The 24,631-nt window shown below is 52.1% G+C and overlaps 3 protein-coding genes across 20 annotated transcripts; 1 reads left to right on the top strand and 2 right to left on the bottom strand.

Moving 5' to 3' along the window:
- Nucleotides 1-48: 48 nt before the first annotated feature.
- ATG9A (autophagy related 9A) lies at nt 49-9,487 on the bottom strand. 10 transcript variants are annotated; one of them, XM_005202865.5, is made up of 16 exons: nt 9,371-9,487; nt 8,321-8,375; nt 7,764-7,895; nt 7,597-7,640; nt 7,009-7,073; nt 6,094-6,255; nt 5,769-5,910; nt 4,795-5,543; nt 4,557-4,710; nt 4,268-4,447; nt 3,622-3,870; nt 3,240-3,418; nt 3,016-3,133; nt 1,816-2,038; nt 1,468-1,613; nt 49-1,182 (listed from the first exon to the last, which is right to left on the bottom strand). In XM_005202865.5, the coding sequence occupies exons 3-16, from the start codon at nt 7,864-7,866 to the stop codon at nt 1,177-1,179; spliced, it is 2,520 nt and encodes an 839-aa protein (XP_005202922.1). In that variant the 5' UTR covers nt 7,867-7,895; nt 8,321-8,375; nt 9,371-9,487; the 3' UTR covers nt 49-1,176. The 10 variants fall into 10 exon arrangements, with proteins under 10 accessions (XP_005202922.1, XP_024832905.1, XP_015314720.1 ...); XM_024977137.2 differs by having other exon boundaries at nt 6,094-6,283; nt 8,321-8,378; XM_015459234.2 differs by having other exon boundaries at nt 8,321-8,378; nt 9,336-9,487.
- Nucleotides 9,488-9,673: 186 nt separating this feature from the next.
- ANKZF1 (ankyrin repeat and zinc finger peptidyl tRNA hydrolase 1) lies at nt 9,674-16,228 on the top strand. Of its 6 annotated transcripts, none has more exons than XM_010802328.4 (14): nt 9,689-10,008; nt 10,122-10,300; nt 11,382-11,494; nt 11,710-11,812; nt 11,935-12,152; nt 12,522-12,634; nt 12,733-12,880; nt 13,149-13,377; nt 13,548-13,721; nt 14,397-14,868; nt 15,029-15,140; nt 15,273-15,440; nt 15,578-15,669; nt 15,891-16,228. In XM_010802328.4, exons 2-14 carry the CDS (start codon nt 10,153-10,155, stop codon nt 16,012-16,014), a joined length of 2,214 nt encoding a protein of 737 aa, XP_010800630.1. In that variant the 5' UTR covers nt 9,689-10,008; nt 10,122-10,152; the 3' UTR covers nt 16,015-16,228.
- Nucleotides 16,169-24,557, bottom strand: GLB1L (galactosidase beta 1 like). Of its 4 annotated transcripts, NM_001206002.2 has the most exons (17): nt 24,388-24,557; nt 22,746-22,872; nt 22,400-22,566; nt 22,000-22,150; nt 21,778-21,838; nt 19,526-19,620; nt 19,253-19,427; nt 19,106-19,164; nt 18,881-19,002; nt 18,729-18,769; nt 18,412-18,530; nt 18,022-18,096; nt 17,833-17,922; nt 17,605-17,718; nt 17,201-17,332; nt 16,764-16,979; nt 16,169-16,595 (listed from the first exon to the last, which is right to left on the bottom strand). In NM_001206002.2, the coding sequence occupies exons 2-17, from the start codon at nt 22,812-22,814 to the stop codon at nt 16,338-16,340; spliced, it is 1,944 nt and encodes a 647-aa protein (NP_001192931.1). In that variant the 5' UTR covers nt 22,815-22,872; nt 24,388-24,557; the 3' UTR covers nt 16,169-16,337. The 4 variants fall into 4 exon arrangements, with proteins under 4 accessions (NP_001192931.1, XP_059731105.1, XP_005202909.1 ...); XM_059875122.1 differs by lacking the exons at nt 16,764-16,979; nt 24,388-24,557 and having other exon boundaries at nt 16,171-16,595; nt 22,746-22,861; XM_005202852.5 differs by lacking the exons at nt 22,746-22,872; nt 24,388-24,557 and having other exon boundaries at nt 16,171-16,595; nt 22,310-22,491.
- Between the last annotated feature and the right edge of the window lie 74 nt (nt 24,558-24,631).

Genomic DNA, 24,631 nt, shown 5'->3' on the forward strand with positions numbered 1-24,631 from the left:
CCTCCTGCCCCTCCAAACCCTGCCCGCTCCGGACAACAAGCCGCGACCTAGTCAGTCCCTTCTTTATTAAAGGTTGTCAAGCTGTACACGGTCCCCCACCCCTTTCCGCTGTAAGTTCGGCTGCGTAGTTCAACCGCTCACCCGCAGCGGACACGAGCTGGGGGAGGGGGGCGGGGGGAGGGAAAGGAGTTGGGTCCCAGCATGCAATGCGGCAGCCCACAGCAGAGGGCGAAGCCATCCTGTTGCCCCTCCATCGCCGTCTCGGGACAGCGGGATGCAGGCCAGAGCGCTCTTGCTGGGAGACAGACAGCCGAAGTCACACTCCGGCCCTTTCCATCCCATGTGCAGGTGGTACGGGGTACAATAAGCAGCAATGGGGGCCAGGAAGGCCTCAAGTCTCCCAGGGGCCCATCCTAAAATGTTGGAGAAGACAGCAAAGACTTTCCATCCCTGCTCCACAGTTTAGAAACCTTCCTTCTTAGTGTCAAAAGATAGCATGAGGGGAGCTGGGAGCTAAAGCTTCCACACCAACACAAAGCAAAAGCTGAACAGAAGGGGGGAGCAAAGGAACAGAAGGGGAGCAAGTGGCAAACATGCCAGTGATGTATGTGCAGGAAGCAGGGGAGAGGTGAGCAGGCTGCAGCACTGGGAGAGAACTGGGGGTGAGGTAAGGGCCACAGCCTGAGCTGCTCATCTGTTCGGGGGTGGGGAGGGAGGCTGCAGAGGTTGAGGGTCCAGGCCCAACCTCCCCACTCCACAGTTGGCACACGTTCTCCCTGCTTGGCAGCTTCTGGGGTGGGCAGTCCTCTGGAGACTTGCAGGGGTGGGTGCAAAGGTGGCAGTACTGGGGCTGGGCTGGGGACCAGTTTCTAGCACCACACTCTGAGCCAAGGGGGGTCCTGGGGATGAGGCTAGAGTCCCGTGTGCCCTGTTTCCTAGGCCCCCCTCTCTCTCCTGGGGCTGTGGCGAGCCCAGCATTGGCACCTCCCTTGGCCAGGCACGGACACACAAACACCACACGCGTGGAGCCAGGCAGCACTCAGGAGCCCTCCATGACGGACGCATGGGATGGCAGGGCAGCAATGGCCTCCATCCTGGGGCACAGGGACCCTCCTCTGGGATGATAGGGCAACGACGGCCTCCATCCTGAGGCATAGGGACCCTCCTCCGCCTTGTCTATACCTGTGGAGAGAAATGGGTTGGTGATGGAGATGGTCTTCAGCAATCTGCTTACACAACAGAAGCCTGGATATAAAGGAAAAGGAAATTTTGATTCTGGGGCAGGTAAGCAAAGGAGAAATCAAGTCCTGGGTTTCATAGTTGGTGAGGGGAGAGAAGGAAGTCTACTTTGGAGGAGAAGTTGCAGCGTCATTTGCTCAGGAGGCCACCTCCCTTCACATGAGAACCTTGACCTCAGCCTGGAAGTTACTACTTCTGGCTGTCGGTTTCGGGTCTTGGAGCCCTTACCTTGTGCACCTGAGGGGGGAGCTCATCCTCTGAGCCCTCTTCAGGCACAGGCTCCGGGTGCCTTGATGCTGACTGCCCATCTTCAGCCCATCCTCCCAGGGGCAGCCGAGAGAAGTGAGAGGGAGCCCGGGGCACTGTGCCAGGATCTGCAGACACAAGTGAGTACTCTTAGTCTGCACACAGACAGGAATGAGGAGACGGGCTCTGGGGCTGCTGGGGGAGTTGGAGGCACCAGGGAGGGACTAGTCTCCTTGGATCTGGTCCCTCTGACCTCTTTCCTCCCCTAGAGGCCCCAGAAGGACCACTCTTCCCTGAAGGCTCTGTGTCTTCTGTACCCCCAGTGCATACCTGTGATGCCTCCATAACGCCTCTGGAAGCCCCCCTGCAGGGCAGTGGTCTCAGGAGCTCCAGGCCGGGGTGCAGCACAGGGATAGCTGGCAGAGCGGGGGATAGGCTGGGTGGCCCGGGCCCCCTCTCCCCCCTCTTCAGGGGCACTCTCCCCACTCTCATCACTCTCCCGGCGGTGCCACACATGCCGCTCAGGTTCAGCCTGGGCCTGCTGCTTGTGGAGCTGAGAAGTGGGGGATTCGTTAGTTGGGGACAGAAAGTGAAGTTGCTCAGTCGTGTCTGACTCTTTGCTATCCCATGGACTGTACATTTTGTGGAATTCTCCAGGCCAGGATACTGGAGTGGGTAGCCTTTTCCTTCTCCAGGGGGATCTTCCCAACCCAGAAATCGAACCCAGGTCTCCCCCATTGCAGGTGGATTCTTTACTCGCTGAGCCACAAGGGAAGCAGTTGGGGACAGAAGAGTATCTAAAATAGTTTCCCTCCACCATGGTATTGGCCAGTTCTGATTTATATTGCCTCATCTAGAACCACTCACTCAGAGTACCTGTCGTGTTAATAACATGTACAATACATGTAATGTTTTCCAAGTTAAATTCTCAGCAGATTCCAGGAAAAAGCCTGTGCACAGATTGTAATGGCTCTCATTTTCCCCAGTTATTTGATTCCAGAATAAATTGTTTGTGAATTTAAGTGCCAGGAGCTCTTTTAGGTGCTAGGGATACAGCAGTAAACAAAATAGACAAAAACCCCAACTCACTCCCTGGGGCTTATATACTTGGATGGGGTGGGAAGAGATAGACAATAAACAAATAAATAAGCAAAAAATACAGTGTCAGATGATGCTAAATGCTATGGAGAGAAAAACAGAACTGGAAGATTCAGATCCCTAGGCAAGGGAGGCTTTGACTCAGGGTGGCCAGAGATGGTACAGACCTGAATGAGAAGGAGGGAGCCATGTGGATATGTCAGGGAAGTGGATTCTTAGCAGGGGAAACCACAAGTGTGGAAAAGCCCTGGGTGAAAGTAAGCTTGTCTGAAAAGGATGGGAAGAGGAAACATGGGGAATGGAAATTGCAGAGCAGGTAAATGGCAGAGAAGGGATTCGAGCCCATGTCTTGCTTCTCCATGTCTAAAACCCTCAATTCTATTTTCAGCTGCCACCTTGGTTCTACGGCCCTGCCCCTTCCTGCCCACTCACCTGGTGCATGTAGAGGGCATGTAGGCTCATCTCAGTGGATGCATATTCTGACAGCACCAGGCTCTGCAGTTGGCCTTCCCACACGCTGCTCCCGGAGCTGGCTGTCCTGGCATCCACCCTGTCCCCGCCGCCAGCACAGACAGCAGTCATCAACATTTCTGAGACCGGCACAAACTGCTGGGGGCTACTGCCACACCCTCCCCTCATGGCCCACTGCTACTCACCCAGAGCCTGTCATGGTGCTGGGAGCCCGGCCCGTGGGAGCCTGACCAGGCTGCAGAGGCGAGAAGGAGCGCAGAGCAGAGGCAACTTCAGCCCTGTGCCTGGAGCCCTGCAGGTCTCTAGGCAGTGGGGGTCCCCGGCAGGATGAGCCAGCTACCACATTTGCAATAAGGCTCAGTGGCTGTGAATAAAAGGGGTGGTAGAATTCTCAGGGCACAGGGAGGCCTCTGGGTCCCTGACGACTCTGCACATTAGGACCCAGTGGCACAGACTGAATGAACAGAGAGAAGGAAACTGACGGGGTGGACCCTTCTGCCCCACACCCTCAAGTCCCAGCTCCTGGCATCCACTCTGCCCATCATATCCTAGTCCCTAGGAACGCACCTCAGACTCGGATTGTAAGGACTGGATGGACGTAAAGAGGGCATTTTCCGGGAGCAGACCCCCTTGGGCAAGGCCAGCAGCTGCTCCATCCCGCTGAACTTGCTCCTTCAGGAAACCTAGGAAGGCCGTGCTCTCACGTGGTGGCTGCCAGCCAGGGTTGGTGATGGCAAAGTGCATGAGTGACAACTCTGTCTTCCCATCCTCGGCCTGCTGGTACACTGAGGCCTCCGTCTGCCCACCGGACAGCCACTGCACAAAGGAGGCTGCAGTGAGCAGGACTGGCCCCTTACAGAAGCCCTTTTGGTATCTTTCCTGCGGCAGAGTGGGGAGGCCTTGCCCCTGGAGGACAGAGACCACACTGCACTGCTGTATTTTGTCCAGGGGCCCTAGTGGCCACCCTGCGAGTAGCCACATACTGTGTTAGCTGCTTGGTTTGTGCCTTTCTCAGGGGAGCTTGGCCAAGGGTACAAGTTTAAGGCTATAATCCACTCCAGGCTCCTGTTTACAAAGCCGTGTGTGCCCTGGTGCATTTTGGGTGCCACTCTGTGATGCGTTGGCTCAGAAGGGGTATCTTTTGCAGTTTGCCCCAAGATGCTGCATAGGCCAGCATCACCTCTAGCCAACTGCCCCGCTCCTTTCCTAATACCTGGGGATGCCCATGCTGGCGAACATCCATCTGAGCGAAGGAGCAGGTGTCTCCAACACCGACAACTTCCACGGTGAAATTGCGGAAGAAGTCTATAATCTCCAGGGCCCGTGGGCGCAGACAGAAGATGAGGATGAGAGGTGTGACAATGGGGCTCAGTAACTCCTCCAGGATGAACACCTAGAGAGGAAGAAAGGGATCGAGGTCACAAGAGAGCAGGAGGGAGACCAGCCCTCGGCACCGAGCTGTCAGCCAGTCTCTAGCAGGCCCTGACTCCAACTCCACTCACTGCCTTGTACTGGAAGAGCTGGGCAAACTCGTCCCGGGTCTGCGAGCGGTGGGCATTACCCTGCCAGTGGTCAGGCATGTAGTGGATGTGAGCGAGGATCACGCGGAGCAGCTGCTCAGGGCAGAACACCATGTGCTGGTCTGGGATAAAGGACCTGGTGGGATCAGGGCTGTGGTGAGACGGAAGCCCTCCCCGGAAATGACAGTCAGCCTGCTCCCCCCCTGCTGCCCTGGCCCACCTGCACACGGTCACGGTGACCCCCAGGAGTGTGACGGTAGTGAGGACGTGTTCCACAGCCAGCACGTCTTCATCATAGATGGTGAGGGCAATAAGCACGGCCAGGATGGAGCCAGCGAAGAAGGCGCAGTTCTTGGCCAGCAGTGTCAGCAGCGGTGACAAGAAGCAATTCATGTACTTGGACGCAGGCTTGTAGCCTCGGTTGAGGCGGGACTGCAGCTCGTGCTCCAGCTCGTTGAAGTGGCGGAGGTAGCAGCGGCCGTAGAGCGACCAGCAGCGCGCACCCAGGGCACCCGGCTCCCGCTTGAGCACCTCGGCATAACTGAAGAAGGCGTAGAGGATCTGCCAGATGAGGATGAGGGGGCACAGCAGGAAGTTGGCAATGCCGATCCACAGGATGCGGTTGCTGAGGCGCTGGGCCAGCTCCAGCCGTTGCCCCCCACGTTTGTACTCAGCCTTGAGGCTCCATTCATTGAGAAAGAGAGAGCCAGGTCCCCAGAAGAGGATCAGCTCGAAGTTGTACTTGAGGCCCCGGGTGAAGAAGACAACCTCCCCGAGACCGGGCAGGCGGAAGCGTAGGGGCAGGAGGGACTTGTTCACCAGGGCCACCATGTAGTTCTGGAACCGGAGGATTCGGTGGTAGATGTCCAGCTCTGTCAACTCACGCTTGTGGATGCATATCTGGTGCTCCTTCTGGGTCTGCACGATCCGGGCCTGCACTTCTTGCCATGTGCAGTATGGAAGTGCCGACTGGGGTGGGGAAGAGACGGGGGATGGAAGGTGGAGTGGTTGCCTCAGCCCCTTGCCCTCCATGAGCTGTAAGGCTCAGGGGTCCTTGGGAGCCTTCAAGCAGACCCTGCCTGACCTGCCAAGGATGGAGGAAGTTGCCTGATGCCCAGGAATATACCCCACCCTTCCCAGGCGGTGGAAGACATCCTGGACTGTGGTGCTAACTGCCCAGCTTCCCAGTCTCACCATGGGGATGCGCAGAGCATGCAGGTAGAAGGAGTGGATCTCCCAGTAGCAGCAAATGTTATAGATAAACTTGATGAGCCGGTGGACCCAGAAGACACCAGCGATGACCAGGATGGTGATAAGGGAGCCATTTTCCTGAATCCTGGTAGGGGAACAGGGAAGGGGAGAAAGAGTGTGGCCTGAGGCCTCCGGGCAGAAATGCTGTTGTCCTGAAAGATTCGGAGAGGCTGAGCCTGTGTTCTGGGGAATGTTACCGCCTCACACCCCATCCCCGACCTGCTAGCTGAACTACAGGCTCTAGTGCCCTCTGACCTGTAGTGCTTACCTGGCACTACAGACTTGGGCAGGCAGAAAGGCATCTGGCAGAGTGACCTTGACGGGCTCGGTCGGGTGAAGACTGTGGTTCACCATCTTGTTGGCGAATAGGATGTCGTAGTCCACACAGCTGACCAGGAAGGTGGTAAAGGCAACCACAAAGAGGAACTGCCTGGGGAGTTGGGCAGAGGGGGTGCGGTCTGAGAGAGACACCAGTGAAATAACCGGGAAAAAGTGAGAGTCTGGAAGTGGCAGACCAAGACTAGGGAGCAGCCTCTGGGGAAAAGGAGGGCCTCTCTCTACTGCGTGGCCTCAGGAGACCCAAGGCAGCACCTGTTTTTGGCTCTTAGCTTCAGGTACCACAGAATCAGCCTGCTTTTCTATCTCATGGTAATCTTTGCCACCACTCACTCTTTTAAAGGTTTTTAGACTGTGTGGTCTCTGGTCCCCAGTCCCTGATTTCCTGTTGAGATTGTAGAACCCCTTTGCAGATTTGAATTCTTTTCTTAGGGAGGGCAGGTTTTCCACCCTTTACTCTTTGGCAAAGCCACATGGCTCCTTCCTCCTAGAAGCCCCTCTACTCAGCAGCGGGTCTAAGGTACATCCAAGGCAGAACAGAGACATTTTTCTCAAGTAAGCATCTGGCATCTGATACCTCCTGACTGAACCATGCTCATTCTACTGGAGCTCTGATGAGGCTGACTTCTCTTTGTGGAAGAGACAGGACTTGGAAAGCCTTCCTTATAAGATTGATTAAAAAAGATAAGGCTGTAAAACTTGGTGTCACACCCAGCCTTAAACTATAAAGGTTTGCGGTTTGGAGCCTTGCACCTAGTTGCACTGGCAGTTTGGGCCAGGAGCTGAGCTCAGAGACAGGAAACACTGTGATGTGTTCCTTCACCACACCATCCATCCTTGTACTTACATGAGCTCAAAGATCTCCCCGATGAGCATACAAGTGAAACCATTCTTCTGGTGTAGATTATAAACGTGCGATTGTTAAGAAAAAGTGGTCGGTAGAGGCAGCAGTTAAGAGCACAGACTTTGGTGTCATGTATCTGAGATGAAGTCCTGGCTCTCTCACTTTCGAGCCACGTGACTCTGGCCAAGTTACTTAACCTCTCTAAGCTTCTGTCTGTAGTAGTATAGTAGCACCTGTCTTATAGGATTGTTAGGTCTGAGATAGTACATGTAAAGTATTTAACAAAGAACTGACACAAAGTCAAAAGACATTAATTATTACGATTATTAGCATACCATCAAGAGAATCACCCTCAGAGAGGTTCCTTATAAATTAATACTACAAAGTACAATGCACATGGCTCTTAATAGATGTCAGATATTATTATTTATAACTGTCATTATTTCCCTGGCCTCTATTTAGGTTCAAGGTGCACTCCACTCTTCTTCAAGGGATTAGAGCCAAACCCACACCAAGTTCTTCCCCTCAAAGGGCCTGGCTTAGAGAGGGGCTGAAGGTTCAAGAGCTCCAACACAGAGACACAAAGGATATTCGAGAGAAGAAGAGGTCAAGATTTTCGATGTGGTGCCAAGGTGCTGTGGGTACAGGAGCAGAGATGTCAGAGCCTCGAAGAAACGCAAGCCCCTTGCTCCCTCAGCGTCCCTCCACCAAATCTCCCCCCCAAGTCCCAGTTCTGGCTGTCATGTCCAAGAACTCACACTTGCTCCCCTCAGGAACATGCACCAACAGGTCCTCCTCTCCAGGGGGTGAATCGCTGTAGGAGGCCTCTAGGCGCTGGTATTCAGTGTCAAACTGCGCCATCACCACCGCCCCCTGTCCACCCTGTCAACCTGTGGGTACAGAGGAAAGAGAGACCCAGGTTTAGACCTGCCTTCATCTTCTTCCTGCCTACTAGAACAGAAATGAATGAGAAAGAATCCTTGGGCTTGGTCTTCACTACTAGTCGTCTTGGATTAAAGGCAGAGGAAGAGTAGTAACCCAAGGAGAGCAACATGCTTAGGGCTTGGGAGACACTCACTGACCAATGAGGTCAGTCATTCCCGTAGCCTTTACTGAGAGTCTGCTGAGGCCTTGCTGGCCTGAAGACAGACTCTGCCCCTTTTGCGGGGGTGGGCAGCAGGGTCTGTTTCATCTTCTATTCAGTGGAGAGAAGGGGCCGTCCCACTCCCCTCCTAGAGAAACCCTGGTTTCCCAAGAGACTAGCAGTTTGGAAGCACTTTGTAAACAGAGGTTTGAGATAAGCACATGGCCCTACCAGCTCCATGGACAGTGTCAGCTCCACTCCAGCCCTCGATGCCCTGGCTCTGCAGCTGCTGGAGGAGAAGGTGTCAGGCCCCAGAGAGTGGGGAGTGGAAACAGAAATAAACCCAACCCTACCACTCCCCCCTACCCCCTCAATCTCCCCCACTCCCCGCTCAGGGGAAGCCAAGCAAGTGGCAGGGAGGCTGTGAGGCACCCCTCCTAACCTAAGGCTATGCACACATCCTCCTCATATGAGGCCACTCATTCAACTCTAGGGTCCCTTGCTGTGGCTTAATGAACCTGTGGAGACTGAGTCTGTACAGGGCTGGACTGTTTCTCCATGCCCCACCTCAGCCTCAGGATTTAGGTGGACCTTTTGGGGTCTGCAAAGTCCCAAACCCAAAACCCAAGAAGAAAGTCTCTCCTAAAAAGGAGCTGCCGTTGCTTCCCTAGCAAACACCCAGCAGGCAGCCAAAGTTCCTAGATGGGATATCCTGACTGGGTCAGTGTAGACCCAGATCCTGGCTCAACTGTGGGTTCCCTTGGTCCCGGAGACAGGCATGATCTAGGTGGCACTCACCCAGTCAGTGCAGACCCTGAAGCTGTGCAGCACTGCCCAGCCTGGCCCCAGTGGGATTCCCCGAGTTAGTGAGAGCCCTGGATCCTAAGAATCTGACCAAGCCCTCAGGGAACTCACCACTCACAGGGTCAGTGTAGACCCAGGGCCCATAGAGCCCCTGTCAGCCGGGCCCGGGCTCAGGGGTTCCTGCGGACGTTGGAAGAATCGAGCCAGTCCGACAGCCGATACCCCAAGCTGAGCTGGGTTGCCTTCCTACACCCAGCTGCCACGACCCGAGCCCAGCGCGCCCCTAGACCGCCCGGCCCTAGGCCAAGGGCTCGGCTCCCAACAGCGGACAATCTTGCGCGCGGCCCCGCCGCTCACGCGCGCCCCCGTCCGCGCGCCCCCGCTATCAAAACATTCCGGCTGCGCGCTTCCGCCCCGCCCGCGGTGCCCCTTCCCCCCTTACCCGCCGCAAGTCCGCTTAGGACTCCGCGGGCATACCTGGCCAGGCCCGACACGGGTCGTGAGATTTCGGTAACCGGGCTCGCGTTTCACCTCAGGAAGGGTGACCCGGGTGATTCCAGGGGCTCCGTCGCCTCCACTGGGCTCTACCAGACCGGGAGCGCTAGGCCCGGCGTCTGCCACTCACTGTCAGCCGCAGTTAGCCTGGCCAATGAACATGGGGGTGGAGACACGACGGCCAATGCTCGGCGTCCGAGGCGGGACTAAAGGCTAGAGGCGGGCCCTGGAAGTCAGGGAACCAATTGTGCACTCCAGCTGGGGCGGGGCTCAGATGCAAGCAATGCCTTTTGTCCTCTTCGCTCCTCCGTAGTGACGAGTTTGTTACGGTGTTGCAAAAATCCCGGCTTCGAACTGTAGACTTCCGGTGCCTCTCCTCTCCCTCTAAACTTAAGTGCAGCATCTGCGGGCCGGGGCGAGTCCACGCGGTGTAGTCCCTGCTGGAACTCACCGCACGGGTAACGAGGAGAAGTTGGTTAAGGGACTGGTGATTTTAACTCTGCTGGAGTCGACTTGGTTGCTGAGTTCGCGCCCATTTCACTCTTGGTGTGGTCCGAGACGGGATTTCAGAAAGCGGGCTGGGATCACGTATTAACCTTGGGTCCACCCCTGGTACCCGGGTGAGTGGCCGTGGTGCCTTGCGGAGTGGGAGAAACGAAGTCACGCTGGCTGGGGACGCGGCATAGGAGCTTGCTTTGGGAAGCTCTGTTTCTTAACCACTTTTCTGCTCCAGCAGCTGCTTCTAAGTAAATTTCTGCTCAGCCATGTCGCCGGCTCCAGCTGCAACCCAGGCTCCTGTGTCGGTCTCCCTGTTTGACCTCAGCACGGATGCTCCGGTCCTTCAGGGCCTGCGCCTGGTGAGCCACTTTCCCGAGGAGGCCTTGGCCCAGTCTCTGCAGACTTCCTGTCCAGGTATCTGGGAAGATGTGGGGTGGACCTGAGAGAGATGACAGGACACTTTGGAGCTTATTGCTCCTCCAGGGAACACATTCTTACTGGTGTTTCCCAGCTTAGGAGCTCTTGTTGATATCTCCTTCCACTGGATAAAATTTATCAGCTCCCAACTGAAGTGTTTGTTTTTTACTTTTACGCTGAAGTTTGTGTATATTTTTCTTAACTGTTATGAATTTAAGGCAACATTTGTACATGTTTTCTGATTAAAAAAAAAAAAAACTTCACTCGATCGCTGGATTCTAGAACAGGCTCCTGAATTGTCTCCAAGCAAATCTCTTGCCATTGCTTATGCCTCATCACATTAACACCACTGCCTGCAAAAACACGTCACTATTCCTTGATACCACCCACATGTAACTATTCCAATCAAATCATTCCTTCTTGCTGAGTATAGAACAACTTACTGTTGGTTTCATATTACTTTAGTTTAACTGTTTTCTTATACTTAAAAAAAAAAAAAAAAACAACAACTGCATACAGTAATTGGAAATATAAGCTAAAAAGATGGTATTGGGGAAGAGTTATTTGCACAGTTTAAAAATAATCTTAACCTTACCAGAAACCATTCACTGGTGGCTCACATGGTAAAGAATCTGCCTGCTCTGTGGGAGACCCAGGTTCGATCCTTGGGTCGGGAAGATCTGGAGAAGGGCATGGCAACCCACTTCAGTGTTCTTTCCTGGAGAATTTCATGGACAGAGGAGCCTGGTGGGCTACAGTCCATGTGATTGCAAAGAGTCAGAGAACTAAGCGACTAACACTTTCACTTTCAGGATTCCTCTAAACAATCCCTGTTGTTTATTTACACACACTGTTTATATTCATCCTATGCATATCTTTTCAGAAGCATATTTATTCTATAAAGTGATTGCTGTGTCATTTATTTCATGATTACTAGATTGTTAAATTCCTTGAAGGCAATGACATGCTATCTCTCTCATTTGTATCTTCTGCTTTGTGTATCAGACACTGAGTGTAATCCTAGATTAGTGTGGATTTGGGTCCCCATTCTACCTCTGTTTACCCTCCCCTTTTTTAGGTTCAGAGGAGCAAATAAGCCCAGAAAGAAGACCATTCCAGGGAGCTCTGGATATTTCAGAGAAGTTGTTTTGTTCAACCTGTGACCAAGTCTTCCAGAACCACCAAGAACAGGTAAAAGACCAGGTGCAGAGCTAAATGTGGAAGCAAAAATGTCATGGTTGGGGTAAAGAGGTAGAAATTTGTCTTTAATGAAGGTCTACATTTTAAGTAAGGAAGTTAGTATTACCTGGTCATACTTGGTGGAGTTCTTTTTTAGGTCTCGGGTACCATAGAAGGCTGGGTCAGGCATATTTCCACATTGTTCTTCCCTCTTTGCCTCATACCAGAGGGAACATTACAAGCTTGACTGGCATCGGTTTAACCTAAAGCAGCGTCTCAAGGACAAGCCTCTTCTGTCTGCCCTGGACTTTGAAAAGCAGAGTTCGACAGGTGATGACTGGTGGGAGAGCATGTGCGAAGCAGTCATGGGGATGGAGAAAGACCCTAGTTGAGGAGCTTGAAGAAAGGTCAGAGATGGGGCACCAAGCTTTCGTATCTTTCGTTGTTCTCAGGCGATCTTTCCAGCATCTCAGGATCAGAAGACTCAGACTCAGACAGTGAGGAGGACCTGCAGATACTGGATGAGGAGAGGGCTGACTTGGAGAAGCCTACGCGACCCCAAGGCTTCCACCCGCATCGGGTTCTTTTCCAGAATGCCCAGGGCCAGTTTCTTTATGCCTATCGCTGTGTCCTAGGCCCTCGCCACGCAAGTGCCAGCACATATTGTGTGGTCAGTCCCAGCCTTCTGTACACTCAGCCTAGATTTCCCCTCAGCACAGTCTGTTTCTCACTTCTTCCCTTCCTTCCTCTTCGGGGTGGGTGTCACGCTTGATGGCACAGTCGAACTGGCCTGAATCTTAGAAGGGTCAAGTGCAGTGGAATTCAATTTGGAAATAGAAGGATCTAGGTTGGAATTGTGGTTCTCCTACTTGGTCTTGACTACCTCTGCAAACCTCTAACTTTCTTATTTATAAAATGGAGACAAGCATGGAGCTGTTGTATCAAAAGAGATGGTGCCTGTGAATCACGTAGCACTGGCACTTGTTTCTTATTCCCAGTAAGTGCCACAGAGATGTTTGTGCTGCTCCTGTGTCTCCAGGTGCCCCTTGAAGAATCAGAACTGCTGCTTCAGAACCTGCAGACTGGAGGTCCCAGGGACTGTGTGGTGCTCATGGCTGCTGCTGGGCACTTTGCTGGTGCCATTTTCCAAGGGTGAGAGGGTGCTGCATGGGGCAAGGATGGAATGGAATGGATCCTTTTAGCCTGGGAGTACCATCTGATTTCCAGTACTAAGTCTGTGCTGTCTACAGACGAGAAGTGTTGACACACAAAACCTTTCACCGCTACACAGTGCGGGCCAAGCGGGGCACAGCCCAGGGGCTTCGGGATGCCCGGGGTGCAGCTGCTCACTCTGCTGGGGCCAGTCTGAGGCGCTACAATGAAGCCGCACTCTATAAGGTGAGTTACGTGCCCAGGTCTGGTGTGTCTCTAATCCCCACTTCTCTCCTCTTGATTGATTAAATGGTATAGCAGGGAGGCTGGCTCCTGTGTTCCTGTCTTTGTTCTTTCTGGGTAGATGAAGGTAGAATGGGGTGGATGCCCAGGAGTCTTAATCCTCTCATTCTCCACTCCCCATTCCCTACACGTCATCTGTACGTCAGTTTTTGGTCGGAGGTTTAAAAGTAGCAAGTGAAGAATTACAGAGCTGAGTTACTGTCTTCTCTAGGAAGTTCGTGACCTGCTGGCAGGGCCAGCCTGGGCTAAGGCACTGGAGGAGGCTGGGACAATACTTCTGCGTGCCCCCCGCTCTGGCCGGTCCTTGTTCTTCGGGGGCCGTGAGGCTCCCCTGCGCCGGGGAGATCCCCGACTTTGGGATATCCCCCTCGCTACCCGAAGACCCACCTTTCAAGAGCTACAGCGTGTAGTCCATAAGCTGACCACGTTACACATCCATGGTGAGCTTTCCTTCTAGATCCCCATACTTCCTAAATGTTCCACCCGGGCCTCGGGTTCTCATTCGTGCATCCAGATGGTTTTCTAGCCCTCGGACTGCAGTCTGATGCCATTTTCGTTGACAGAAACCTGAGCTGGCTTCTCCTCAGCTAAGTCTGTTGTTTTATGGCAGGAGAAGACCCCCGGGAGACAAGCAGGTTGGATTTACCTCAGACACACAGGAAGAGAGTGAGAGAAAGGAAGGTTATCGAGGAAGAAAGCAAAGTCCCCAGTGATGAAAATGAGGCACTCGGGCAGAACAAGGAAGCTCCCACACAGGGTTTGCACACCACCTGGCAATTGTCAGGTCTCTCTCTGGGGGGATGTCTGTCCTAGAAATGCAGTGGTAAATCTCCTGCTGTCATAACTTTACCCACTTCCCTATTTATAGGTAAGCCCTTACACACTAACCCCGCCGCCCCGCCTCCCACACACACAGACACATCTGTTCAGTACGTGGTAGCAATTACTGAAATATGTTTTGTGATTTTTCCAAATTTCCTATCATCACTTTTGATCACTGATGTATCTCTAGTTCTTAGGAAAGTCTTAGCATGAAGTCGATGCTGGCACATGTGTTGTGTGGATCTTAACATAATTTACTTGCCTTCTTGGGTGCACTGGTTTGGAGCTAGGGGTTGCTTCCCATGCTGCAGACTATCACCTGCATGGCTGTCAACTGCTCCATGCTCCTCTGTTTTGACTACCCTAAGGCTGTTATGGGAATGTCCAGGGACTCTCGTCCCTGAATAGCTTCTTCTGGGCCTGCCCTGGGGCTGTGAGCCTCATTTCTTCACATGATACTAATGGCTTCAGCTCCTGATATACTACTTTATCTTGGTTGACAAAATACAAACAATTTTATTTCAAGTGATCTGGATTATCTCTCTGTGTACATTCTTAGGCATCTGGGGCAGCCCACACCCTTCTACCCTCTTCTTATTCCTGAGATGGATCTAACATAGCAACTTTTTTCCCCTAGGATCAGAATCAGAAGGAGGAGATGGCTCCCAGGTAGAGTTGGAGCTAGTAGAGGTGACACTGGGAACGCTGGATCTTCGTGAGTTTGACGTATTTCCCAAGCAAAGGAGGAGAAAAAGGAATAAGAGGGAGAGAAAGCAAGACCTGGAGTCTGGGGCACAAATGACTCTTTCCCAGCAACCAAAGGAAGATGAGGCCCTTTCAGGGTCAGCCCCTTTGCGGCCTCCCTTGGATGAGGCCACGTCCCCCTGTCAGTCGGAGCTCTGGGATGTGCTTCTAGCTGCTTGCCGAGCTGGAGATGTGGGGATGCTGAAGGACCGACTCACTGCCAGCCCCCTACACCCTGGAGTTCTGCCTCTGCTCAGTGCCCCCTTGGGCTCTGGTGGCTTCACTCTCCTGCACGCAGCAGCCGCAGCTGGGAGAGGCTCAGTGGTTCGCCTGCTGCTGGAGGCAGGTGCGGACCCCACTGTGCAGTAAGTGAAGTCCTCATGCCGATCTCCGCTAGGGTACAGAGGATGATCTGGACGCTAATCTTGGCCTTGCTTAATTAACAGTATTTCCCTTGGTCTGCTTGGGCAATGTTGGGAGGTGCAGCAGGCAAACTGAACCTGTCTGGGGGGTTTTCGCACTTAGGGATTCCCGAGCTCGGCCACCGTATACAGTTGCAGCTGACAGATCGACACGCAATGAGTTCCGGAGGTTCATGGAGAAGAATCCAGATGCTTATGATTACAGCAAAGCTCAGGTCAGCTGAAGAAGGAAGCAGCAGAATGGGAAGGCATCAGAGATGCTGGCTAGATCTTTTCTACTCTCCTACAGTCTTATCAAGGATAGTTTGTACAGATCTTTACCTTATGCTTTCCCGGAAATCCTCCAGGTGCCGGGGCCGCTAACAGCAGAAATGGAGGCACGGCAGGCCACTCGGAGAAGGGAGCAGAAGGCAGCCCGGCGGCACCGGGAGGAACAGCAGCGGAAGCAGCAGGAGCAGGAGAAGCAGGAGCAAGAAGAGCAGCAGCGATTTGCTGCCCTCAGCGACCGGGAGAAGGTGAGGCTGGGGGTTCTTCCTTCCACAGCAACACTTCCCCAGAGGTCTGATCCCTTCCCTGGTGTGCAGCCATCACTTCTTGGACACACTCTCCACCACTGAGGCCTTGTACTTAACACAGCTTCTCTTCCCCTCAGAGAGCTCTGGCTGCAGAGCGCAGACTAGCTGCCCAGTTGGGAGCCCTCAACCCTCAGACCCCCGACCCTGCCATCACCGTCAGCAATATTCCGTAAGTGGAGGGGGCAGGTGTGGGGGGTGGGCTGTGATGTGGGCGGGGCCATTCTGTACAAGTAGAGCAAGTGCTGCTCTGTGTTCAGAAAGGCTGTTGAAGGGATTTTAGATGTTTTGGGAACCTCTGGAATAAAAACAGAAGTGACAGGGTGGGAGGGGAAAGCTTGGATTGAAATGTTTCTGGGATTCCTCTCCAGCCATTTTCTCCCTCTTATTCAGACGCTGCTGGAGTTGTGGGATGTCTCTCCAAGGCCTTGTTCCTTTTCACTACCTTGACTTCTCTTTCTGCTCCACACGCTGCCTACGGGATCATCGCTGTCAGGCTGGGAAGCCCTCTTCCTGATCTCTTAAAGCTCCACCTGGGGCCAGTGCTAGGCCCTGAGAGGGCACATTCCCACTGGCCCTAGGCTGCTTCTTCCCCCACAGAACCACAGAGTGTTTGGAAGATTAGGGTGAAGACATTCAGGAACCAGGGCAAAGACAGGGCCACAGAGGTGTGTGGAGCTGGTACTGTCTCTGGAACTTTAATCACAATAAAGTTTGGCAAGGAAACTGCACTCATACTTCCATTCAGGCCCATGGCCTTTGTTTCCTTATGGTCACCATGGCTAGCATGAAGGGATCCTGCCCACTGCTCTTGTCCCAGGTCCAAGGATTACCTTTCTTTCAGTGCCCACTTAACTCCATTGGTTCAGAGGCACTTGAGAGGGAATAGACGTACGTCCTGTGCTTGGTGCTATTGAGGATGGGCCTATCCAGGAACTGGATTTGGGGCTGAGGAGGCACATTTTCTAGCTCCAGCAATGTGATTCTGTTGTGGGCTCCCCTAGGAAACAGCAGGGGTCTTGGCACGTAGAGGGTCTGCTGCGGCCCCCGCTTTGTCCAGTAGCGGCCTAAGTTAAACCCATTGATCCAGACTTGGCCCTGGGGAGTAGAGGAAAAGGAAGGATCAGCTCTCAGAGGGGTAGAATTATCCCCTTGCTGGGGGGTGGGGGGGCTCCTAATCAGAGGAATAATTTGTGCTCTCCCTTCTTCCATGGTTTTCCCCTCTTACCACCCTACCCCTCACCCCACCCCCACCATCAGCAATACCTTCGTCCATCCAGGTAGAAACAGAAATGTGTCCCCGCCTGAGTTTAAAATTGGGAAGGTGGTAGAGTAGAAGGTGGGGCCAGAGGGGGTCTGAGGATGTGAGTGTTTCAGCGGCTGGATGGGAAACCACCCTTTGACAAGATTATCAACTTTCAGGGGGAACATCAGCCACTGGGTAAGGATTGTCTGCCCCAGAATTGGTGGCTGTAACAGGCCCTGTGAAGAAGGCAAATGAAAATTTATCATTCACTAAGTACTAAGGCCAGACTACTGCTACTCAAGCCCTGGAATGCACCTAGTGGCCATGTCCAGATCCCTCACCAGCTGCTGCTTTGCTCTCTAAGCCCTAAGGCTATAGCTCTTCCTTTAGGCCCTTATCTTTTCTAGGGAGTTCAGTAAAGAGTATGGGGGCGAGGGAGAGGGCAAAGCGAGCTCACCTTGAAGTCACTGCTGTTAGACCCAAAACTGAGCCTCCCCATGTTCTCCAGCAGGACATCCAGTGTGGCCCCTATTTTCCCCATCAAAAATAGGTTATGTTTCATGTTTCGTTCCAAAACACCCTGAAACACCTGTGGATGAGAGGATCTGTGAAAGGGAGTGGCTCAGCATCTAGCTTGTGGCCACCACCCAGGAAGCTACATTGGGACACTATTATTTAGAGGGCAAAAAGAATGAAGCCCTTCTGTCAGTTCCTTCTAGAACCTTATCCTTTGTCAAACTCTTCCTCATCCCACCTTATCCTCTGCAAATGTGAGCAGGCAATGGGAAAAGGTAGATACCAGAAACTTTGCTGGGGAGGAAAGGAAATGGGCTCACAGGTCGCCTGGAATTAGGTCCTCACCCCATCCACCATCACGTAGGCACGGTCATGGACTCCATTGTTAGGTACCCAGAGTTGTGTTGGCTCAGAAACAGTATGGGGCAGATAGGTCCGATACAACATATAGCCATGGACCTAGGTGTGGAAGAACGAGTAAATAAGATGTGCTGAGAGACAAGAAAGGATACTGTGGGGAAGATGCATAACTGAGGGGACCCTTGGTATAGCTGTTGGTGGATTATGCTTTACCTGGTTGACAGCCTCAAAGGTCATTGGCAAGACTGAATGGATGGGCCCTTGGGGGCATAGGAAGTCTAAGAAATCCAGCAAATTCCCATCCTATTAGAATAAGGAGAAAGTATCAGAATATAAGGGAACTTTCAGAATAGAGGGCAGGACAGGCTGGGCAGAATCAGATAATAATGGAGAGGAGCTTACCAGGTGTAGGTTCAAAGGTCCAAGTGTCATCTTGGGGCTGGGGGGAGGTAAAGGTCCCAAGGGAACTTCCTGGAACTGAGCCCAAATTCTCTCAGGAGCCATAGGAAAAGCACACAAAGAAACCCTATTCCAAGACCCTAGTGCAGGGTTCTTAACCGGGGGTCCAGGGAAGGGCTTCAGGGGTCATAAAGATTCTCTAATATTGCATGTATTTGTATCTCCCCAGGAAGTCCCATCTGAGTAAGTGAGAAATGCTGCAATAGGCTGCTCAGAGGGTTTTGTGGTCCAGACAACAATCACTGACTTAATGGGACCCCTTTACAAACAATTTGGGCACCCCTCCCCCTAAATTAGTAAAAGCCTTTGGCGCTTAATGAAGTGGTAGGGCACCTTGCTGATGACATTTCGAATAGCAAAAAGCTTGGGTGTGGGGTCCCCTGCTTCGGATATGGGTGCATCGTAGTCATAGCTGGTAGTAATTGGAAGAAAGCGTCCCTTCTCATCAGCACCTAGTCAAATCAATTTAATTAATTCAATGCATCTTTCAGATGATAGGCCTAAGCAAAGAAATTCATGCAGAGAATTTTGCTCTCAGAAGGGGCAGTGGTAGCCATATCCAGCTTCTAGACATCCTAATTCACGCATTCCTCAGACTCTTAATTCCTTGCTGCCTCCCTGCCTCCACCCCAGAGACTGTCTAGACTCACCATTCCAGTATCCAAAGTTGGTACCTCCGTGGAACATGTACCTGAAGTGGGGGAGAGTGGGGAGAAAGGTAGAAGCTGACCCATTGAATCTTAACCTTCATCCCCAACACCCAGTTACAGATTTCATGTTGGCCCCAGTGCTTCCCAATTACATGTTCACACTGGCTCCCAACTTGAGCATTTTCTCTAGTCCTTTGGTTACAGCTGGAATGGAGCGTGTGGAGTGATTCTGGCCCCAGTAATCCAGCCAGCCTGTGTAGTACTCAGAGTTTACCTAGAGCGTGAAGTGAAAGGAGCTGTGAGGAAGATGGGACCTGAGCACCACCCATTCCCCACGCTGCCTCTTGCTTTGATTGGCCTCCCCTCTGGCTCCTCACCAGGGGCCCGCGGGGTTCATACTTCCGAAGCAGGCCAAAGATCTTGGTCATGTTGTCAGCTGCAGAAAGGAGGCAAAGGTGCAAGGTAAGCAACATGAAACAGGTGCCCCTTCCCCAGACTTCATTCTGAACCCTTGCTTGGGAGACCTGGGCCAAAATCTACAGTGGTATAGAGTCCCTGGAGGGAGCCACATTTGAGTCCTTCAGGTCCATCTGTGGTGAAGAGCAAGATCCTGTCTCCAAGCAGCGCTCGAAAGAGCCCAGCTAGGTGCCTCATGTAGCTCACGTCGCAGGCTCTGTAGCTACCATATTCATTCTCCACCTGCCAGGGGAAAGGAAAAGTGGAGGTCAGCTCTGAGATGGAGAAATTAAGGCCACTGGCACCTCCTTCCCCTAGCCCAGTCAACTTTCCACTGGTACCTGAATGCTAATGATGTTGCCCCCATTGTGGTAGAGCCATGGATATATCCTGGGCAGCAAGACCTTGAACCAGGAGTCCACTGCGGCAAGGAAGTCTAAAGGAAGGGGCAGTGCTCTGCTGGTTAGGGCACTGCCACCTCCTTGGCCCCCACCCCTAACATCAGTGCTAGCATCTTGAGTGCCTCCTGAACTCGGGGAAGCACTGTGTATCATCCCACTTGTCCATAACTCCATCTGGGAAGCAGTGACTTGTCAGAGGAAACTCTGAATCCTAAGCACTTGTATATTTGCATGGCAATGAAATTTGAGCATAGGAAACAAAGCAGTATTTCTTGAGAATTCACTTTTCAAATGTCAGAAAAAAATGTTAAAACACATCACATGGAGCTATTACATAACCATATATAATACTTGAGATCGCTATGATGTAGCATACACGTGTGTGTGCCTGTGTGCTCAGTCACTTCTGATTCTTTGTGACCCCATGGACTCTAGGGATTACAGGCTCCCACCAGACTCAGGTATGGGAATTCACAAAATTGTAGAATATCTGACCTGCACCCTGATGGAACTGCCAGTCCAGGACATTAAGTCAGCAAATGAAAGATCATTATATGAGGTGGCATGCCTTCAATTCTCAACTCCTGTTGGTGATTTTTGTTGACTCACCCTCAGGGTCTTCATGCATGACCTCTGCCTCCTTACCTAGGTGACTCCAACTCAGGCTTCAGGACTCAACTTACATTTCACTTCCCCAAGAAAACCTCTGATATCCTAGATGATGGTAGATTCCCCCTGTTACACTCTCTCACATCACCTCGTACTCCCTTCTCAAGTGCTTAAGAAATTAAAATCGAGCGTGTGTGTCTGTAATTGTTTCCTGTCGGTCTCCCCTACTAGTGAGCAGGAACCTTGACTGTCAGGTTCATTGGCTGCATCCCTGTCATTGAGGACAATGCCTAGCAGATAGCAGACTCTCAAAGGTGGAGTTAATGAAAGACGTTTTAGAGGCTATCTTTATATTTTTAAAGCATTTAATTCCTTTACATTTTGTGTTCTGTATAAAGGAGGGCCAGGCTGCACTGCCTCCTTTAATCCAAGCATACACTAAATCGCATCCCTTGAATGATAAAATTTTAACATGACCAGAACTACTGTTTTTCCCCCAAATGTTGACCTTCTGCCACCGCTAGTCTTCTCTGTCTTCCCTAAGTCAGTAAATGGCAGCACCACCTTGACTGGCTGGATACTTGATTCCTTTCTTTCCTCATCCTACCCACACTGTCCTCCCGCCACTCCGCCACTGCTCCCGTTCTCATCAAAATCTGTCAGTTGAGTCCTGTTGACCTTTATCTCCCACCTATAGCTCATTTCTGCCCTCTTCTTTGCATTTCCACCACTACCACAACCAGGAGCCATCTCTCCTCAACTACAATCACAGTCTCCCAGTTAAGTTTCTCCACCTCTACCCTTGCTCCCCTCAATCCATTTTCCACATGCAGGCTAACGTAATCTGAAAACAAATCAGATAATTTTGGTTAAACTCTTTCAGTGACTTTCTACTGTGCTTATAATAAAAGGCAAACCCCTTACAATGGTCTGAAAGGTCCTGCATTAACACTCACTATATAGCTCCAATTTCTCATACTCCTCTCCCCTACCCGCTGTGCTTCAGCCACGCTGGCCTCACTCATGCCAGTGTTCTGTCCTACCTCTGGGTCTTAAAACATACCATACCTGGGAATTCCCTGTGGTCTAGTAGTTAGGACTCTGAGCTCTCACTGCCAAGGGGCCAGGTTCAATCCCTCATCTGAACCATGATCCCACAAGACTCACAGCGCCGCCCTCCCCCCAGAATAGCACACCATTCCTCAACCTGGTCATTCTGACTTCACTCTTCATATGCCCAGTGCTTTCCCTTTCCTAGAGTAACTGAAATGTCATCTCAGAGAAGCCTTTTCTGGCTTTCCTACCTAAAAGAGGCCCTGTTATTCACTATCTCAACTCCTTGTCCATTTTCTTGTGTAGTATTTTAAAAATAATCTTAAAAAGGTTTTGGGTGTTTTGTTTTGTTTTTTTAATTAATGTGTCTTCCACACTGAGCCTGTCTGGTCCCTCAGTTCCCAGCATCCTGCTGGGCAGGATTAAAACAGTAAATAATTTGAATGAATGATCTCTGTTTTGGGTACCCAAATGACCCATTTTGTTATTGTTTGCTTTTTTCTGAGTCCAGTCTTTTTTTCTCTACCCACCTGGATCTGAGGTTCTCAGATGAATTTTAGGTTTTCGCAGCAACCAGGCTGGGAGACCCCCCTGAGACAAACATAATGACAACAAAAAAGTGAGTGGGCTTTGTTGTCTGAGAGTAGGATAGGGTAGGTAAGAAGGGAGGGAGTTGAGGGTAGTGATGGAAGTGGCCCTAGAGTCGGGGCACATGGGAAGCTCTGCTTCTATCCCTTCTCCAACTAACTCACCATCTCCCACTCTGCACAGATGTAAGGTCCTGGTCTCAGTATGACCAACAGGTTCGCTAAAGTTGCCTCTTTCAGAAATGCAAAGAGGTCACGGCTGCCATTAAAGTTATAGACCCCAGGCTCTGGCTCATGGTAGTTCCAGGGCACATAACTGAAAAAGGAAGAGGTTAACAGGGCCCAAGACAGGGAGAAGCCAGGGAGGCCAAGGGGCTCAGGCCTGCAGGAATCTCCAGGAAGCTGTGGGAAGGAGGTCCTGGCCCTCCCCTTTCCCACCCTTGGCAAGGAAGCCCTGGAGCTACAATCCTCATACCCAGCCGGTCTTCCTGTCCTGGTCCCCTTCTTAAGGGCAGGTAGGAGGAGCGAATCCCACCCTTCCATGGCTCTCATGAGCACTTCTTACAACTGTACTACGTTGAGGCCACTCATTCGCATCTTGAGAAGCCGGTCTGCCCAAAGCACCCGCGGTACCCGAAAGTAGTGCAGGCTGCCAGACACGTAGCGGAACGGGGCCCCATCCAGGAGGAATCTGTTATGATCCCGATCCACTACGAAAGACCGAGCGTCTGCCTGTAAGGGGAGAGACCGTGCTCACAGGGGGCTGGAGTCCGGGGTCAGCGTCTGCCAAGAGCAGAGGAGACGGAACTAGCCCTTCCCAGTATTTTGTTGTTTTCACTTTCACTCTATCCTCCGCCAGATCTGACCCTGTCTCACCGCACCCAGCGGCTGGTTCGATTCTCCCATCCTACCTGGGGCAGCAGCAGCGTCAGGAGCGGGAGCAGCAGGAAGGGAAGGCAGAGAGGTTTCTTGGGAGCCATGGCGCTTTTGGGGCTCTTCCAGTCACAGACGGTGGTCCGGCGGTCACGTGGAGGATTCCTGGGAGAGAACCTCAGCGAGCAAGTGGGCGGAGACCACCGCAAGTTGCCAGGCGATTAGCCTGGACTTTGTCTCCAGCCTGCAGCTGCCTGATACTCTGCTGCTGCTGCTAAGTCGCTTCAGTCGTGTCCGACTCTGTGCGACCCCATAGACGGCAGCCCACCAGGCTCCCCGTCCCTGGGATTCTCCAGGCAAGAACGCTGGAGTGGGTTGTCATTTCCTTCTCCAATGCATCAAAGTGAAAAGTGAAAGTGAAGTCGCTCAGTCGTGTCTGACTCCTAGCGACCCCATGGACTGCAGCCTTCCAGGCTCCTCCATCCATGGGATTTTCCCAGGTAAGAGTACTGGAGTGGGGTGCCATTGCCTTCTCTGGCCTGCTACTCTAATAGTTTGTAAAACCCTCTATATCTTGCTACTGGTTCATGAACCAGCTTCATCAACATTACCTGGGAGCTTGTTAGAAATGCAGAGTCTCAGACCCTACCTCAGACCTGTAGAATCAGAATTTGTATTTTAACAAGATTTCTGGGTGCTCTGAGCACATTCAGGATTGAGAAGTAGTTACATTGAGAAGTCCGCTACATTGAGCCCCCTGAGGATAGGGAGAGCCTTGTCCATCCTGAATCCTCTGTTGCTATCACAGGGTTCAGTATATGGCAGGTTAAATCTAGATGAATGTCAGATCCAGGTTCAGACCCAAGGGAAACCAGAGGATATCTTCTCAGTATATGAAAGGGGAGTGGAAGTTGGGGTGGGGATCAGGCTACAAGAGGAATCTTCTTCCTAGAGAATCCTGTCCTGTTTCAATAAAAGAGACCATCTAGGCCATCCTATCATCTTTGGATGTGCGCCCCTTTCCAATTTACCCCTGCCTGGGCAAGAGACATCAAAGTTCCAAGGTTTGGAAATTTGTGAATTTCCATCACTCACTGCCTTCACAGTCCCAAGCCTGGGATGTGAAGACCAGGATAAGAATAATAGTTATTATTGTTATTTCTGCTTATGGACACTACTCAGGGCTATGCATCAAACGCTATAGTAAGCACTTCACCTCTCATTTAATCTTCAGACAACTCCATGAAGTAGATAATAATCTCCATTTACTGATGAGGTGATTGAAGGATAGAAATATTAGCCTGTTAACAAGGTCACATAACTAGTTTAGTAGCGCTGGGATTTGAATGAGGCAGTCTGGCCTCAGAGTTCATGCATTTAACTTTTGGTACTCTTACACCTATTTTACAGTTAGGGAAAGTGAGGTTCCTAGAGGCTAGTAACTTGTGCAGGTGACACAGCTAATGGGCTATTAAGATTCAGAACCCTAGTCTAGTTCAAGAGCCTGAGCTCTTAACTACTCAGACTACGGTAATAGGATACAGGCCAGAGCCCCCAAGGTTGTACTGATCAGAGCTGCAAAGGGGTGCAGGCTGCCAGCTCCCGCCCGCTCTGAGCATCCAGCTCCGGGCTGGACCCCCAGTCGGCCACCCGGTGCACGGGAGGTATGACGCCTCCTACCTCTGGCATTGGGAGATGCAGGTCCTGGGGGCCTCGGGCCGAGCCCAGCTTTGCTCCCCTTTGACGTAGGTGCCTGCGTCTTGACCCCCACTGCAGGCCAGGTGTGGAACCCTCACCCGGGTTCTGGGACCCTTTCTCCCCCAGGCCTAACCCGCCCCCGGCCTCTCAGCTCCACGCCCCCACATCGTCCTAGAGCTCATTGGTTGCTAGGATACTGCGGGCCGTTACGCCGGCGCGGACTGAT

The sequence above is a fragment of the Bos taurus genome, chromosome 2 (genome assembly GCF_002263795.3).
Source record: "Bos taurus isolate L1 Dominette 01449 registration number 42190680 breed Hereford chromosome 2, ARS-UCD2.0, whole genome shotgun sequence".
Taxonomy (NCBI): Eukaryota; Metazoa; Chordata; class Mammalia; order Artiodactyla; family Bovidae; genus Bos; species Bos taurus.